This window comes from Sminthopsis crassicaudata, chromosome 1, assembly GCF_048593235.1.
Source record: "Sminthopsis crassicaudata isolate SCR6 chromosome 1, ASM4859323v1, whole genome shotgun sequence".
Classification (NCBI taxonomy): Eukaryota; Metazoa; Chordata; class Mammalia; order Dasyuromorphia; family Dasyuridae; genus Sminthopsis; species Sminthopsis crassicaudata.
The window spans coordinates 382,000,161-382,019,977 of NC_133617.1; the positions used below are offsets into that span (position 1 = coordinate 382,000,161).

Genomic DNA, 19,817 nt, shown 5'->3' on the forward strand with positions numbered 1-19,817 from the left:
GTGTATTATGGTAAAGGTTCTGTGAACAGAGATATGTTCAAAAGATATGCAACTCAAAAAAGTAAGAAGGAAAGCCTGAATTATCCCCAAATGGAAGAATAATATCCCTGTGTAATTATTAATCATATTTCATCACTTCACATAAGTAGTCTAATTTGATAAATGGTAAACATATACTTATAGTACTTCTATACTATCTTCTGTAGGTCCTTATGGGCTGGATTTTTTTTTTTTTTACTTACAGACATTTTCCAAAATATTTCAGTAAAACAATAGCAGAAACTATCAGTATTATGCCCAAGTATTGTAGATATGGTTTTAAATGTGTCCTAATAATTTACATTTTAGTTCCAGGCATATTATTAATAATACAGTGACTTCCATTAATAATACAAGAAAATTGCTTAGGTTTCTATGCCCTTGAGATTGAATATAGTACACAATTTCTGACTCAGAACCCAGTTATACAAAATGCTTCTACTGTCAAGGACTTTTCTTCTATATGATAAATACATATTCATAGTTATATGGGAATTAAATACAATTTTTAAAAGACAAAGGAATAATGCTTTCTTTTTTGAATTAATTTGGTTGCAGTATAATCAGGCCAAGAGGTATTTTATGTAATATAACAGAACAACATGATGATGTTAACTCTTTTAGAATAATGAGGCTACCATTTCATTTCTCTAGAATCTCACTGAAACATGCACTAGTGTGTTGTTTCCTCATTGATCTTCTAAAAGACACTATAGTTTATTTCAATCTCATGGCAGACATTTCTAAGTAAACTTTATATTAATGCATATGATATTAATAATATAGTCTTCTTTTTTAATGCCCTAGGCAGTATACTGTCAAAGCTATTGATCTCACCTTCCCTTCTCCCAAACCCCAGAAAAAAAAATCAACAGAATTGAGAGGATCAGTGTGATTACAACATTCTCAAATTTCAGTGTTATCTCTTGAGAGCTCACATAGAGTTACTGCATGCATAGCCATGCTATAATCTACCTTCCTACTTTTTAAATGTGGTCTGAATGTTTCCCTAAATCATTTTAAGTTGTGTGTATGTAAGTAGATAAAGAGAAGAACGTTATCTGCTAAATAATCGTGTAGGTTTCTAGCTCTTAACATTAGTACTAATGCATAGGGTTACTTAATGTTACTGTCATCGTCCTTTCCCTGTATCCATCTCCACTTTTATTCCTGTTCCTTTAATATGATCCTTGAACAAATATGAACCCCTTTGCTCCTTAATTTCTTCATTTGTGAAATGAAGAAATTGGCCTAAATGACCTATGAGGGATCTTCCATCTCTGTTTCTTTAATTTTATGTAAGAGGCAAGAATAAGTAGCATGCTCACTGAATCATTTTTATAGAAATCCAGAAATATGAAATAAAAGGATTTGGGGATATCATTTAGTTCATTCTTCTACTATTTACAAGAGGAACAACAAGAACTATTTTTTAGGTGTTAACAGACCAAAGTAAATGTAACATTTTATTTTGTTTTACTTGGAGTTACACAACTTGGAGTTACAAGTTACACAACTTTTTTCACTACTATATGATCCTATGCAAGTCACTTTCCTTCTTGAATGAAGAAAAAGAACAAAATGAAGAAGTTTAGATTAAGTGATCTTTAATTTTCTTTCTAACTTGAATATTTTGTGAATCCATGAGTAACAATTTGTCCTGAGGCAAAAGGACACAAGAAAGAGCAGAGGGAGACCTTCTGTCTTGATATATCCACCTATACCCTCTCATAGGTTTGCTCTCTGAGAACCATCACACACTTCAGGTAGTCTACTGGAACCAATTAAAGTCGTCTGATCCTATTTCGGTTACTGCCATTGTAGATAGAATTCACTAATCTAGTACCAGAGAAGCATCCTAGGATTCCTGTAGCTAACATTCTTTTTTTTTTTTTTTGCATTCTTCCATGGAACCCTTGCTTGGGAGCTTTTGCCTTCCTATCCAGCCATATTAAAATCTCCCTTAGAAATTCTGTGCTTAGATAGGGTGACCTTTCCATCTTTGATTTGAGAGATATATTATCTGCCCAAAATTTGTATGGGTTTTAAAAAACTACTATTATTCTGTGTGTGTGTGTGTGTGTGTGTGTGTGTGTGTGTGTGTAGGAAATGGGAATAGATAAAACAAAGAATTTCAGTGAACATTTTGCCTTATTGAAAATTTCTAAAGGAATTTGTGGTTCATTATTATCTCAAATACTATATTGAGGCTACAAGTAAGGAAACAAAGCTTTGCAAAATTTGATTTTTTCTTTTTATTTAATATTCTGTAACCGAAAATATTCTTGAATTATATATATACACACACACACATATATGTGTGTGTATATACATACATTGTGTGTGCATGTATATATGTGTGTGTGCATATATATACGCACATACATACATATACACACACATATCACGGCAACTTTTCATTAATCCATCACCAAACATTTATTAAGTATGTTCTACATTCTGCCACTGTTCTTGACACAGAAAAAAACAAAACAAAAACAAGAATGACATAGTCCATGTTTTCAGTGGTCTAAGTTAGGTATCTCCCAAAGAAATTTGAGCTTCCTTCAACTTTTCATAGTTTCAAAGCTGGACCTCACCTTAGAGCTCAGATTGTCTTGTTTGAAGGTGAATCCTTTTTATAGCATTATTAATAAGTGATCATCAAGGTTCTAATTGTATACATTCAATGATAGTGGGCTCTCTACTTATTGTGGCAACTCATTTTATATTCAGATAAAATTCATAGTTAAGGAGTTCTTCCTTATGAATTCAAATCAAGTTTGATATAACTTCTGTTAATTGGTCTTAGTTCACTTCTGTAATTACATAGAATAAATTTAATCAGTGTTTTAAAAAATAACATTTCTAACCTTATTTCATCTAGTTTTCTCCTCTCCACTTACCTTGTACTCCTTTTCTTCCTCTTCCTCCTCCTCTTTGTTGTTCTTCATTTTTTCTTCTCCTTTTCTTTCTCCATTCCTTTTCCTTCTTTTTAGAGAATGTATTTCCTTCCAAAATATTAATGCCTTTACTTGTACACTAAAATCCTATCCCTTTTTCTTCTTCTCATAAAAATCTTCCACTTCTCCTTTACCAAATTCTTTCTTTCTTCCTAAAAACAAATGTAACATCTCATCATCTTTAAAAGAAAAAAAAAATCTACCAAAAGGTTTTTTGACCCTGCTACTTTTTCAAATAATCTGTATTTTCTTATCTTTAACTGCAGACTTCTGGGAAATGTTGTCTATACTTGATTCTTTTACACTTTATTACTATTGAAGATGGCTGATTTTTCACAAATAGCCCAGCTGCCAGATCCATTGGCTTTTTTCCCAATACTTCTGGATCTTTTTCTTTATTTGATATTGTCAAGTACTACCACTACAGTCAAATACAGGTTCACTGAGAACAATACATGCAAAATCAAATCATTTAAATTAGGATTATTGCTAATTGATAGCATTTACATAAAACTTTTAGGTTTGCAAAAGTATTTCACACATATTGCCTTGTTCAATCCTCAGAACAACTTTTGGAGGTAGGTATTATTATTATCCCATTTTATAGGAGAGAAAATTGATACATATTGAGGTTAAGTTACTGTCCTACAGTTATACAGCTAGTAAGTTGCTGAGACTAAATTTGAACTTGGGTCCTCTTGACTCCATATGCACTTCTCTACGCGCCATGCCACCACCTATCACCGCCATAGATATAGCATATCCCAATTTCATAAGACATCTAGCAAGTGTTTCATAATAGCATCATGTAATAGTTTTAAAAATACTGCCTAGTTTACAATTAAATCTAGTAGATTCTTATTTAGCCATATTAAATGGGTTAATGGGTGATTTCTATATGTCTTAACAGTAACTGCTATTATGTATTCTATTATAATTGTCATTTTACACTAAGTAAATCTTTGCTTTGATCATTTGCTGGATCTTTTATCTCATCAGTATGGGTATACCTTTCAGTTGTATAGCTCCTAACTCTTCTGCTTCTTTTATATTGTATGATATCTTTCCTCTGTGTTCTGAAAATCATCCCTAGGTGCCATTTAAGGTGTTTGGGAGCTTATGATCAATCTTTTGTCATTGTGTAAATAACATTGGAGTGTGTGAGCTATCCATCAGTAATCCAACACTCTTGGCTAATGACCAGTCTTCCTTCTCTTCCAGTTATACATCCCTAATAAAATATGTTTTATGCTATTTCTCCTGAATAATTATTCATTGGTGATATATTACTACCTATTCATACCCATCATTCATCTATCTCTATAATGGCCTTCATATAATCTGTATTTGACCTGTATTTTTAATTCTTAGGATACAGGAAAGTATTTCACAGCTTTAGCTCATAGGTTTAAAGCTAAAAAGGCTATGAGAATCTTCTAGGCCATTCTCATCACTGAGGAAGATAAACCTTTCTGTTTTATGATTTGCCTCAGGACACAGAGGTAATATCTCAGATATACTTTGAACCCTTTGACTTTATATCTCTTGTTCTGTCCACTGTACCACATTATCTCTTCAATTGTTTTTAAGAGAGAAGTTTGAGGTCTTTAAATACAATTCAGTTTGCCAAATGTTAGTGAGTCTACTTTTCTGTTCCTATTAAATTCTGAAAGCAATTTGTTGTTCATCTGTAATTCTGTCCAGGAAAAATTTGTTCATAATAGTAATTTATTAAAATGTTGAGATGGTTGAGATGGTTAAAGAAGTTTTCTGAGTCTAGCATTTGATTATCCATTCACTGAAAAGATTGTACTAAATGATCTTAGAGTTTCCTTTCAGGTTCACAAATTTATGAAATCGAGAACAAAAGGAAAAGCATCCTCATTCAAAAAAATTCATAAGCTTTTTCATGGCATTACTATGATGTTTCTTCAAATATAATAAAGAAATCTCTATTATGCCAAGATAATTTATAGACACATTTAGAGCTAAATTTTTTAAAAATAAGAATAAATTTATTATTTTGGTGTTATACGTGATTTCAGTTCATTCAGTTCAAACACTTAAAAAAAACCAACTCAGAAATATAGTCTTTTTACTTAGCATATATTACATTGTTTGGCTCTTAAGTTTACTGTAATGTATTTTATGGCTACAAGAGCATTTCAATGTTTAGGGAATTCAATCACATACTAGCTCGTTACCTGGATGTATATTACAGTAATATGTAACAGCCCTTGGAGAGTGCAACCCTAGCACTTAGCTGTGTTTTATAGCAATTAAAAGATACAGACTTTCAATGTCAGAATACAAAATGTTTTCTCAGAAAACAGGAAGATAAATATATACAATGATAGTTACTGTAGACACTAGTCTAGAATGTATTCTTTAATATGACCCAATTTTAAGTCTTTAGTTACTGGAAATTATATCTATTTATATAGTGTTAGAGGTATCGTCAAATTATATGTTATACCAGTGACTGAATGTTAATAATTAAACTACAACTGAACCTTTATCTAACTAAGGGAACGTAAACCATATTGAATCTTTATCTCATCCTCAAAGCCCTATAGTCATGTAGTACTTAGCATTCTTCATGTGCAAGTTGAATAAAGAATATGACAATGAAGTGTATGTTACTATGTAAGCATTTAGTTTTTGGCTGCTGTCTATTCTGTGAACAAGAATAAGCCATCACTCAGAATATAGATTTATCTAATCTGCCAACATTTGGAAGGGATAAATCACCTGGATTTTCAGAAGTCATATTGCCATTGGAATTTTAAATGTCCTCTTGTGTTTTAGTTCTTGTGTACATTGTTTTTTAGCTGACCTCTGCTATCAGTAGCTTAAAAAATGACTGCATTTTTTTCACATACAGTATATGCTTTACAGTAAAATACTCATCATTATTCATATGTGCTCTCTAAAGAAATTTTAATGCACATTAGTAGATGTTTCCATTAAAATATTAGTATAATAGCTGAAAGGAATAATGAAAAATACATGATTGGAAGTTTCTTGGAAATACAATATAAACACATGGTATAAAAATAAAAACTAAAGAAATAATTTTGGAATTGAAATGCAAAAGAATAGGACAGCATAAACAACCTATGCAGTAGTTAAAAGTATATATTTTCAGGGACACTTTATGTTTTCTGTAACTTTGTTATTAAGTAGACAGACTGATTGATTCTGCTTTTCAAGCAAAAAGCTGAATCAGCTCTGTTCACCTAAATGGGCACTTAAAATCCAGTAAGGAAATGAATGCTGTCTACTTTAGAATAACAGTGTGATCTCATTTTTTAAAAAATCTTGTCCAAACCTGTGGTTTGTTCTTACTCAATAGAGAATGATAACACTAATGGAATTTAAAAACAGTATCTACCTCAACTTGTGAAATCTTAAATTAATGTTACCATTTATGAGAGAATAATTTTGATAATAAATAATTATGCATATTACTCATGGAATCACGAGGCCAGATAGATCCCCAGCCTATTTCCCATCTTCCTCCACCTAAAACTTACCTCAACGAATTAACTATCATTCATTATTAAAGACCTCCAGGTAAAAAATCCACCGCTTCCTCCAGTTCACTGTTTAATAGGAAGAATAGTTCCTTTTAAATTGTTAGGAATAAAGAGAGTAATAGTTTTGCTAAAGGGTAGGAGTTTTGCCAAAGGACAGACACCATTTCTTCTTTGCCACTTTCCTCTAACATTCACATAATTGGAAATTATGTTTAAATTATATTTACCATTCTTAATTATTTCAGAAATATGTTGAGCATTTTTGAACAGTAGCTATAGCATTTTCAATATTAGTAACATGTAACATTAAAATCAATTTAACCAGATATCTACTCTTACCTGCATACCTACTTGGGAATTCTTCTGATATGAAGAAACTTTGGTCATGCTTTATTTGCATTACACTCTGGCTGGCTTGGGTTTCCACTTAGAAACAAGAAATTATTTCCATTGAATATTATAGCAAGTTGGTGGCAACTCCTGTTCTTTGTAAGAATGTCTACCACAATGCACTAAAAGAAAATTTTATCAAAAGAAAATAAACAGCTGTTAAATGTTTAATATTTATTCATTTTAGTGAGTACTTATTGAAAAGTTATTATGAGTTTTGAATGCTATGGATATGTTTACTTACCTTGACAGTATACTTTCCAGGAATGTTCACATTGATAAAGAGGTGACACATGTATTGTCAGAACTATCTTAGTGTTTGGGAGACTCATAAATGTAAAAGAAGAGAGATATTAGACTGACTACCAAACTGAAGGTCTACAGAGCCATTGTATTGATCTTAAGGTTTTATACCTGTGAAACCTGGACATCATACCAGCATTGTACCAGGAAACCGAATCTTTTCCATTTGAAATGTCTTATGAAACAAAAAATCCTACACCAACACTTGCTCTCTTCTCTCTCTTTTTTTCTTTCCTCTTCTACCTACTTCTCCTTCTCTCCCTTCCCTCCCCTTCCTCACCCCACCATACTATCTTTCAGTGATATATTTCATAAAACATTATAGCTTTTGTTTATTTTTAAAGACTTGAGAGATGTAGAATCCAGACCCTCCCCTGATGATTCATTTTAGTGCTTGATGATGAATTAATTATACTGTTCCAGGCTTTCTTTTTTTTTTCTTTCTTTTTTTTTTTTTTTTTTTTAGGTATGATGTTAGATGTTACAGTATTTTGATGAGTACAATTTTTAATAAAGTGAATATGTAGAGAGTATGTGTCAATCCCAAAACTGATTTTTTCCCAGTACATCATATAGCATATATAACATAATCATCTTTTTATTTCACATTTTTGTGCATTTTAATTGTATTGGCCTTTTTGCATTTTAACTGAGATAATTTTTTCTATATTCTAAAGATATGAGTGTGTCTTCCATTATAAAATTATCAGTTTCATGCTAATGTAGCCTGGCAGATGGGACCATTATAAATAGTTTCTAGTAAATCAGCAATTGTTTAACTGAATTGAAAATATATTTGTGTTAGGAAAATGGGTACAAAGACCCAATATGGTAATTTCTGCCTTACTTTTTTGGTGGTTCTTAATCACTTTAATTGTTTTCTCAATTATTATATTATATACTATAAAGTATGCATTTTTTAAGAACAGTAAATCTTTCAACACAATTAATTAATAAAAAGTCATTAAAGGATGTGTTCATGCTTTCAAATCCCCAAAAGTTTATGCGATAGAGTAGAAAACTCACTCAATTTGTAGTTAAGAGAAATAAATCACCAATACTTAACAAGTATCCCTGCTCTGGTAGTTAATAGCAAAGTAACACTAGGGAAAGAAAGCATTTAACCATTCTGAGCTCTTAATCTAGGAACTAGACTGCACATTTCTTTCTGGTCTCAATAGTTTTTAACTGGTTATAGTTAAAAATTGGAATACTCTTACTTCCTCATTGCCACTTCCAGGCTTTCCCTCCACAATTAATTTCTTTTTCTTTGAGACTCATTCAGTCCATATTTATTCAGTAAGAATTTTGGTACCTATTGTCCACCGATCTCCAGGACAGTGTCCTTCTTTCTCAATGAGTTTAGGGTCTGACTCAGAGTCTTCATCTTCTCCCCAACTCCTATGCTCATATTATAAGACTAAAAGACTTTGGATTACATCCACCATCTCCTATCTTTTTTGCCCTTACATGCTGCTGGATGAAGCTGGAGAAAAAAATCACTCAACTCCACTGAATCTATTACAGGTTTATGTTAACTAATCTCAACTGAGGTCTCTCTATAGCAAGACAATCCTTTTACATTTTCCTAATTGATAGTACTTCCTCAGCTCTCTCGGTACCCATCCATCCTTCTTTATGGCTCCTACCCTCCCAGCTGAGAATTTTGCTTTAAAAAAACTGAAGCTGTTCAGGAAGAATTTCCTCAACTATCTCCTCCTTTCTTGTCTAATGAAAAAATAGTCCCTCTCTAGTGACTCTAAACTACTTCCAGGATCAAATATAAATGCTTTGGCTTTCTAAGCTTGCTAATAAACTGGTACTTTCTTATTTTTCCAGTCTTCATATACATTATTTTCTTACATGTACTTTACAACATGTTCTGCTCTGGCCTTCTTGTTATTTAGACGTGTCACTCCATCTCCTGGCTTCCTACCATTGCACTGGTTCTTCTTTATGTCTGTGATGCTCTATCACCACCACCTCTTAGTTTTCCTAGCTTTCTTCAATACCCAGCTGAAATCCCATTTTTTTCAGGAGGCCTTCCCCATTCCTCCTAGCTACTAATGCCTTCCACTCTCAGATAATGTTTAATCTTCACTTATTATAGCTTGTATGTACCTTGTTACATTCATGTTGGCTTCCTTATTATAAAGTATGATCATTAGCAGAATGATTTTAGAGAGCCCTGGAGAGACTTATATAAATTGATGCTAAGTGAAATGAATAGAACCAGGAGATTATTGTATTTGCAAAATTATACTACAGTCAATTTTGATGGAAATATTTCTTCTCAAGAATGAGGTGATTCAGGCCAGTTCCAATGATCTTGTGATAAAGAGAGCCATCTACACCCAGAGAGAGGACTGTGGGATCCATAGATCACAACATAGCATTTTCACTCTTTTTTGTTGTTGTTGTTGTTTGCTTGCATTTGGTTTTTCCTCATTTTTTTTTCTTTTTGATCTCATTTTTTTTTTTGTGCAGCAAGATAATTATATAAATGTTTACATATTTTGGATTTAACATATATTTTAACATGTATAACTTATATTGGATTATTGGATTACTTGCCATCTAGGGGAAGGGGTGGGGGGAAGAAGGGAAAAATTTTGAGCACAAGGTTTTGCAAGGGTCAATGTTGAAAAATTATCCATGCTTACATTTGGAAATAAAAAGTATGATCCTTAAATAGTATGGCAGAAACTAGGCATTGATCAATACCTAACACTCTATACCAAGATAAGGTCGTAATGAGTTCATGATTTAGACATAAAGTATCACTATAAGCAAATTAAAAGAACAAAGGATAGTTTACCTCTCAGATCTGTAGGGAAGGAAGGAATTTGTGGCCAAAGAAAAATTGGAATACATTATGAAATGCAAAATGGATAATTATGATTATGTTGTTATAAAGTTTTTATATAAACAATACCAATGCAGACAAGATTAGAAGGGAAGCAGAAAAACTGAGAAAAAAATATTTACATCCAAGAGTTCTGATTAAGGCCTCATTTCTAAAATATATAGAGAATTGATTCAAATTTATAAGAAATCGAGCCATTCTCCAGTTGATAATAAATGGTCAAAAGATATGAACAGACAACTTTCAGATGAAGAAATTAAAACATTTCTAATCATATGAAAAAATGCTCTAAGTCACTATTCAGAGAAATGCAAATTAAAACAACTCTGAGATACCACTAATATCTGTCAGATTGGCTAAGATTATAGGAAAATATAATGATTAATGTTAAAGGGATTATGGGAAAACTGGGACACTAATAATATATTGTTAGTGGAGTTGTGAACTAATCCAACAATTCTGGGGAGCAATGTGGAACTATGTCCAAGGGCTATCAAATTGTGCATACCCTTTGTAGGTGTCTCTATTGGGTTTGTATCCCAAAGAGATCATAAAAAAGGGCAAAGGGACCCACATGTAGCAGCTCTTTTTGTAGTGGCAAGGAACTGAAAACTGATACTTATCAGTTGGAGAATGGCTGATTAAGTTATGGTATATGAATGTTATGGAATATTATTGTTCTATAAGAAATGATGATTTTGGAGAGACCTGGAGAGGTTTACATGAACTGATGCTGAGTAAAGTAAAGACAACAAGAGAACATTGTACACAGAAACAAGATTATGCAATGATCAGTTATGATAGACGTGGCTCTTTTCAACAATGAGATGATTCAGGCCAATTCCAATAGCCTTATGAAGAGAGAGCCATCTACATCTAGAAAGAGGAGTGTATGGACTACTGAATGTGGATCTCAATATAATATTTTCATTCTTTTTATTGTTGTTTGCTTGCTTTGTGTTTTCTTTCTCATTTTTTCCTTTTTGATCTGATTTTTCTTGTCCAGCATAATTATGGAAATATGTATAGAAGAATTGCATATGTTTAACATATAGTGGATTACTTGCTGTCTAAGAAAGAAGGTAGGGGGAAGGGAGGGAGAGAAAATTTGGAACACAAGGTTTTGCAAGGGTGAATGCTGAAAACTATGCATATATTTTGAAAATAAAAAGCTAAAAAAAGTTTTTTTTTAAAGTATGATCTTTGAAAGCAGGAATTATTTTTGTTTTTCCTTTATATCTCCAGTGTTTGCTTTCCATTTATACTTTGGCAAGCTCTTTAGCACCTCTTAATGGCTTTATAGTCACATAAGTCCCTTTCCCTTCTCTAACTTCTTGTGATCTTTATGAACCATCTTCTTCTTCCCATCCAATATTTTTCATTCAGCACAAGTCCTTATCCTCTTCCTGTTTCTTCTGTGGGCCTTTTATTTCTCTTGCTTTTTTTTCCACATTAAATCATAGAATCGTGGATTTAAAAATGGAAGGAACCTCAGAGGCTTTTAGTAAAATCTCTTTTCCTTACAGATGAAGATACTGAAGCACCCAGAGAAGAGCATATAATTAACCATTACTTGTATAAATATTATTTACAGAGCTAGATTAAAAACCAGGGCTTGAACTTCAGATAAAGTAGTGTTCTATATCTTCCAGGTAGATTGTCTTCCTACTCTTCAGTCACTCTGATCCTTCACTCTTGATCCTTTTTTCAAGTTCTCCCATTTCCAACCTGCCCTAATTCAATCTCTAGCTCTCTTTACAATTCCTTCTTCACTTCAAGTCTTTTTACTTCTCCTGTTCCTTTTTCCATATTCAGCTGGAAGCAGATACCTAGTTGATACGAATAATCTTATTGTCAACTAGATAGTTATCAGTAGATATCACAATTATCTGCTTTATCATAGGTTAAACTGTAGTGATCAACCATAAATTAAACAAAGTAATTCAGAACAGATTAGAAGAGTAGAAAATGTTGCTACAGGTTTAAATAAAAAGTTGTGCCTTAAGGTTTTTATAATCCAACATTTTTTGAATTTTGTCCCAAAAGACACATGTATTACTCTTGCAGTCAATTGCATAGCATGAAAAAAATTTTTTTTAAATTTTTCCTAAAGACTAAGAATTGCTTTCAGGAATAGATTTGATCTCTTTTCTTTTTGCTATATGTAATAGTGGTTATAGATAATATGACAGAACAAAATTGGTTCCAGTATATACAAAAATTAATGTGGGGCAGCTAGTTGGTACAGTGGATAGAGCACCAGTTCTAAAGTCAAGAAGACTTGAGTTCAAATCTGTCCTCAGACACAACACTTCCTAGCTATGTGACCCTGAGCAAGTCACTTATCTCCAATTACCTCCGGGGGAAAAAAAAATTAATGTAAGAAAATTTTATATTCAGTTTGGGTTGACATTAAAATCCAGCCAATTAGTTTGGCTTCCTAAAGATAACTGACATCATATTTTGCAAAGTGACTTTTACAAATTATAAAGTTATACTTAATAAATTTGTATAAAATTTTTAAATTGCGCTTTAGTTTTCTGGAGCTCTCTTATTGTAATGCACAAAATAAGTGTGTTAAGTTTCAAAAGAAAAGTTAGTTTTAGTTTTAGAGTTACCATAACAGAATATAACTTTATATAATGGTAAATAATACTTGATCACAAATGTAGTTACATGCCATCAGATATCAAATTCTTTTAAATTATATTTTTGAACAATATTAAAAATACCTTCAAATGTAAAGTAATAAAACAGATTGATAGTTGGTGAAGGACAAATCAGACAGAAAAGGGGAATGAAGTTTAAAAAGTGGGTGAGGGTAATATTGAGAGAACTCACTCATGAATGTATCATATGGACTATCATGCCCAACCAAGCAAATTTAATGTAGACAATGAATGGATATAGCTCATTAACAAATCATTTCGCAATGGAAACCAAACCTTACTCAGTTATCTTACCATCATCCTTCTATTTACTTTTTCATTCTTTAGTCATTTGAATAACAGATAAGTAAAGCAAGCTGCCATCATATGATTGAAGAATAGAAATATTAAATTTAAACTTGGAAATTAGCATAAATGTTTTATAGGCTCAAAGTACAAGAAGAGCAGAGTAAGCAAAAGCTAAAACAACAATAAAACTACCTAAAAGCAATTAAAAATGCTTATTTGTATGTAAAGCTAAATAACACAATAATAGTTAAAAGTGACTCAGACCAGTAATACCATATTCCTTAATATTATAGTCACAAGTATTATCTGTGTCATTTGTTTTTAAGACATGGCAAGCATGAGGAAAATTGGAAAATTTTATAAATTATAACTTAAATTATAACTTTGTAAATATATAAATTATAATTTAAGTGGATAGATTTTAAAAGTCAATTTAAGTTATTTGGTTAAGCCTGTGGAAAAAAACTGAAATCTGCCATTTAAGGGAACTCAGATTTTACTCATGCCTAGGCTAGGGAACCTCGCCTCACTAACAGCTCAAAGCTGTTACCCACTATCCATTGTCTTTCTATTGAAAGCATCCATGCTCTGAGTATTCATAATTCTATGCACAATCCCAAGTACAGCCATTCATTACTTGAGCAAATATTATTTACTTACAAGATACAGGGTCAAAATCTGTACTTATATATGAAAGAGTTGTTCAGATTCAGCAGTTAATTAACTTGTAGAACCATCTGGAATCAAGCTTAAAATTCTATTCTGTTAGCCTCATGCTGAACATCAACCAGGATTTAAGCCTAACTTAATTGTTAAACAACTATCTTTAGCCAAGAGGGAGGCACTCCGCTTTTTTTCTCTTCTAAAATCTTTTGTTAAATTCCTTATAAGCTACTAAGAGAAAATCAATGGTTCTGGTATTCCAGGTACATAAGCTATACCTGATCTAACTAGGGTCTTCTACACATGTCTCTAATAGGATAAAAATTATACCTGCCTATTATCTACAGTCACATTATTCCTCCATTGAAATTATACAAGAAATACTATTTTATTGCAAAGTTTAGTTTTCTGAAAGATGTAACAAAATAATGGCCAACAGGATCAGCTTTATTACAGTTATTCTATTCAATAAAAATATTTTTTGTTTTATAATATAACAGAATGGGAGACTAAAATTCAAGTTTTAATATTCATTCTATTTATAGTAAACTCCAATATATGGATATTAACAATTTATTATTAAAAGACTACACCCTCATATTTAATATTCTGGTGTCTCACCTATTTTTATTTTTCAGCCTGTTTAAACAACCTTTTTAAAACCACATGACTTTCAAATTATTATAAAAAAGCCAAATTTTGATTCAACATCACAATGTTTTTTGTTAGATATTAGTTTGACTCTAAAAGTTACTAAGGAATCTTAATTCTTAATTGCTATGGATTTATGTATTTTTTTTAAAAGAATCATTAGAATTGATTACTAAAATGTGTTAATATTCCTCTCCATATTCAGGACAAGTCTCACCTGTTTCTTGTTATAATGTTCAATTCAGGTTCTACATGGTCAGCTATTATGAACGGAATCACAGAATAGCAGTTGGAGCTCGCCATGGTTCAGTGGCCCTGTACGACATCCGGACTGGAAAATGTCAGGTAAATAAATCATTGTGACTTCCTCTCCATAAAGTGTGGAAGTTATTGAAAACAAAGAGAGACTAGCACTGCCCCAGTTGACATGCAGAGCTGCTGGAACATTATGGATAATACTAAATGGATCAATAGTTTAATGAAGGGCTCCAAGAGTATAAAGCCCTACTGTCTTCATTCACTGGAACTGAAGGGCTGCCATAGATGGGTTAATAATAAAAGCCTAGAGTAAGGTGTTACTATTCACAAACTACCCTATAGTAAGCCTTATTTAAAAAAAAAATTGTCTGGCATTATGCAGGATTCAGTTGTGTTGCTTATTTTTCCAAGTTTCTTTGTAAAATCAATTTATAATGCTACAGTTTGATAGTAATTATGACTTCAAAAAATAGATTTTTCAAATGTTAATTAACATGTGATCTTAGCAGAACTAGGTAATAGAGTTTTCAGCCAGATATATTGTAAACTACTTTGAATTTTGAAATTAGAACTCAATCTCTTGATGTACCTGAATGAAAATTAATTTTCCTGTGCTTATATCAGTGATGAGTTTATTTTTCATTTTGATTCATCCTTTCTTACATTTTACTTCACATCATTACTAATGGTGACATATCTATATGTTTGCTCTGTCAAAAGCAAAATATAAAGAAATTCAAAATTTACCAAATTAATTGAGGTTTTGAATTGTTAAATTAGGCTTAATCGCAGGATAATTAAAAGACGAATTTATTTAATAGAGAATTGGTTGAGCCTTTTAAATTTTGCTTACACTATTATGAATTATTGGATTTATTTACATAAATTTTCTGGTCTTAAATGAATTTTTGACTCATCAATCTTGACTATTGATTTCAAGTTCCTTTAAAGTAAACTATATTGGCATGATGAAACCATATTAAACTCTCTGTTCAGAAACTTCTTTAAAATGTCTAGAGCAGGGGTTCTCAAACTACGGCCTGCAGGCCAGATGTGGCCCTCTGAAGATGTTTATGGGGCCCACCGGGTTATGGCAAATGGGCTGAGGGGCGGAGACAGAGTGTGAGTTTTTGTTTTTACTATAGTCCAGCCCTCCAAGAGTCTGAGGGACAGTGAACTGACCCCCTATTTAAAAAATTTGAGGACCACTGCTCTAGAGGAAAGAGATACAGATTATTTCTGAGAGAAATTTGAAGAAGTAAAAAGAGTACTAAATCAGTAGTTAGAAAACTCTGGTCTTAATTCCTGAACTGCTATGTACTACTTGCAGTGATCTTAAAAAAGCCACTGAGCCTCTTGAATATATAGATCAGTAGTTTTTTATATATTCTTTTTCAGTATTAGTAAAGTGAAGAGAATTGGTTTTCAAAAAAGGGAAGAGAATGGAATCTGCAAATTGTAAACCAGTAAACAACTTTTTTTTTTTTTCTTGGCGGAATCCTAAATAGATATTAAACTTCTGGTGTTAACTAAACATCTAGAAAAAGGAAACATAATTGAATCAGTCAGCTATTAAATGATTATGCTCAAATCTGTTCTAAGGACTGAAAATAACAAAGAAAAAGTAAAAGCAACACCTGCCTTCAAGGAGCTAACCTTCTAAAGAGATGAGACAATATAAACCTAAATCAATATGTATAAGACACAAACAAGAGGAAAAAGCCTTAGAGAAGAAGATTGCCATATATGGCAGAAGATCTTATCCTAGAACTTATGCACTTGTTTCTTTAAAAATTTTATAACTAAATGGCTTTCTTTGTATAATCCTATGTGTTTTATTTTAGTCATTTAAAAACATTCTCAGGAGAACTCAGTAGGCTTCACCAGCAATTCAAAACAGTTAAATAAACCACAAACTCCTGATAATAGGTGTTTGGAAGATCACACACAGTTGCATTAAGCTGAAATTTGTGTCTGGCAGACCCACCAGCAGGCTATCGCAATAGTCAAGGCATGAAGTGGTAAGATAGTAAACAAGGGTCATGGAGAGTCCATTTGATATAATAGACAGAAAAATCCTTCTGCAGCAACTGTTGCTTTGAGTTGAGTGTTAGTTTTGGTAAGGGAAAAGAAGAAACATGTCCTAATCATGAGTTCAGCCACTGCAAGGTCATAGAGATAAGGAGATTGACAATCATTCATGAAAAATATTAAGTAAGCTGGTGTGACTGGATCATAGATCATAGCTCATAGAATAGATATGTAAAAGGGAATAATATATAGATATGTAAAAGGGAATAATATATTTAAGTACTTGAAAGATAAAAGGGGCCCTAATGTAAAGAGCTTCACATAACAGAGGAATTTATTTTTATTCCTAGAAATAATAGGAAGCTATTAGAGTTTATTGAGTGAGGATATGTTAAGATCTATTCCTAATGAAAATTATTCCTAATGAAAATTACTTTAGTAATTATATGAAGGATGGACTAAAGTAGGGAGATACAAGGCAGGGAATCATATTAGAAGTTTATTAAAATAATCCTGAAAAGAGACAACAAGGTTCTATGAGTAGAAAAAGAATAGGACTGCTAAATTTGTCATTTCACATTCAACTATATATGTCCCAAACTGAAGTTAGTATCTTTCTCACAAAATCCTTTCCCTTCCCTGTTACTATTGAGGAAACCTCTATTCATCAAGGCCCCACAACCTAATTATCATTCTTGACTCCCATGTTTTACCTTCAATATCCAATATGTAGACAAGGCCAATCCATTTTACCTTGTATCTATCCAGTTCTCTCCTCTGACCCTCCATGACCCTTGTATACTACCTCAGCACTTAAGACTTGGACTATTGCAATACTCTATTGGTGGGTCAGCCAGCATGCCACAAGTCTCTGCTTAATCCAGTTCGTCTTTCGCTTAGCTGTCCAAGTGAACTCCCTAAAGTACAGATCTGACTGCTACCTCTTTGCTTAACAAACTCTAATAGTTCAATAGTGCAGTGGATAGAAGGTTAATTCTGAACTCAGGAATATCAGAGTTCAGATTTGGCCTTAGATACTAGCTATGTGACCCTGAACAAGATATTTAACCTGGATATCTGTCATAGTTACTTCAACTATAAAAGGGAGATAATAATAACATCTATTTCCTAGTGTTGTTGTGAGAATCAAATGAATTAATATTTGTAAAATACTCAGCACAGTACCTAACATATAGTAAGTTTTCTTACTAAATGCTTTGTGTATATTATATTTGTGTGTATATACAATATTCAAATATAACTTTTTATACATCTTGTCCATTTTCTTCTGTTTCTTATCCTCCTTAAATTTTCATTCTTTAATGCCTTTGGAATGACTATGCTTACCTGCATTTCTTTCTAGACTTTCTTTGAACTAGTCTTACCCTCAGCTTTATGAAATAATACTGTTCATAATCATCCATCCAAGTATATTATACTCGTTTATATTCTATTGCTTTTGATCACTATTTCTTTGTGCATGGTAAATCAGGCCAGTTTCTGTTGATTAAGATGATTGTCTCCATTTACTTTACAGCATTGTAACTTTTATATGAAATTATTATAATCAATACATCAATGTCATTTCTGCAGCCATTTCTCATTTTTCTGTATCAGTTTCTTATTTAAATAGTTGAAGATTAAATTGTTTCAATTGAATGCCAAATGTTTTTCTCATAATTATTCATCCTATTAATTCTGATGGCCTAATAAGTCAGTGCCATGACTGGACAAATATAGTTAATTTGGGGATGACTCACATTAATTTTCAGTCTTTTCTTGTCTTCTAAAATATAGATATATTTATTCCTTATGATGTTTTTTCAGTATTGTCCCTAAAAGGCAAACAGTCTATTTCCAGGGCTATATTAAAAAACTCTTCCAGTATAAAGTTCTCTGATTGCTCAAAAAAGGGGTGAAAATACCATAAAAGGAAGTGATCACACCCTCCCTCACATCTCAAGAAGGGAAATGAAAATTTCCCAAAGGAAATGGGAAATCAAATTAAATTAGTGGGTTTCTGAAGGGTCTTACTCTTAAAACAGGTATATACATAAATCCATCAATATGGGAGGTATTATACATAATTACATAAATTACATAAGCACATAGAAACACAGGCTAGTAGTGATGTGACAACATGAATCAATGTGAAGAATTATACATGTCCATAAGTCCTAGAAATAGTCCAAAAGTAATCTATTGTCCATTAGTTCATGTGCCAGAAATCCAATGATTCCTGCAAGTTTTGAAGTCCTACAGTAGTCTCATCAACAATTTTTCATCTCAGGGAATCCAATGATTCTTGCAGATTTTGAAGTTCTGCAATAATCTTATAAAAATTTTTTAATCTCAGGAAATCCAATGATTCCTGCTGGTTTTAAAGTTCTGTAACAGTCTCGTTATCAGCCATGCTCTTTCAGTGTCAGATTTTTTTAGGTTTTCTCCTTTTTTTTTTGAAGTTTTTTCTCTTTTTCTGTCTCTCTCTCTGATGGACAAGGCGAATATGGCTCATTGGCACCCATCTGATTCCTTCTCCATCTGTGGAGATGCAAGCAAACCCTCTCCCCCAAGCAGTTAACCTATCTGGTTACTTCCATTCACCACATTCTGGATCTCTCCACATCACCTGGCGATTATCTAAAGATAGTGGAGCTGCTTGCACTGGACACTGCCCTTCTGTTGGGTTATAAAACCTGTCTGCCGGAGCCATTGCATTTTTGTCAAAGATCAAGAAGTTAACAGTATAAAGGGCTAGATTTAGAAGTTCTCTAGGGTTACCTGTTGCTCCCCTTTCTTTTGTTTTTGGAGGAACGTCTTAATGTCTCTGTTTCTCCTCTCTACTATTGCCTGACCATGAGGATTAAAAGGTATGCCAGTGGTGTGTTAAATCTGATACTGTGCACAAAAGTGTGCAAAATGTTTAGAAGTATGTGCAGGTCCATTATCATTGTAGTATGCACATAGTTGCTCTCCTACTAATTTCCACTTGTCTGGATTTAATTCTTTTTCTAAAGGTTCAATTACAATTAAATTAAATTAGTTACAATTAAAGCTTGATTTTTTTTTTTTTTTATCAATCTGACCAAACTTTCGATACATTTTCCTTTCAGTGGAGAAATTTCTTTTCTAAATATTTGTACCATTTTAGCTGGAA

The 19,817-nt window shown here is 32.3% G+C and overlaps 1 protein-coding gene across 3 annotated transcripts in view; it reads left to right on the forward strand.

Moving 5' to 3' along the window:
- The window catches only part of WDR7 (WD repeat domain 7), a 472,816-nt gene that overhangs the window by 384,524 nt on the left and 68,475 nt on the right, over positions 1 to 19,817 (forward strand). For all 3 annotated transcript variants that reach the window (XM_074279428.1, XM_074279427.1, XM_074279429.1), the window contains one exon: positions 14,617 to 14,716. In XM_074279428.1, coding sequence (XP_074135529.1) covers positions 14,617 to 14,716 — 100 coding nt within the window. The remainder of the gene's footprint in view (positions 1 to 14,616; positions 14,717 to 19,817) is intronic.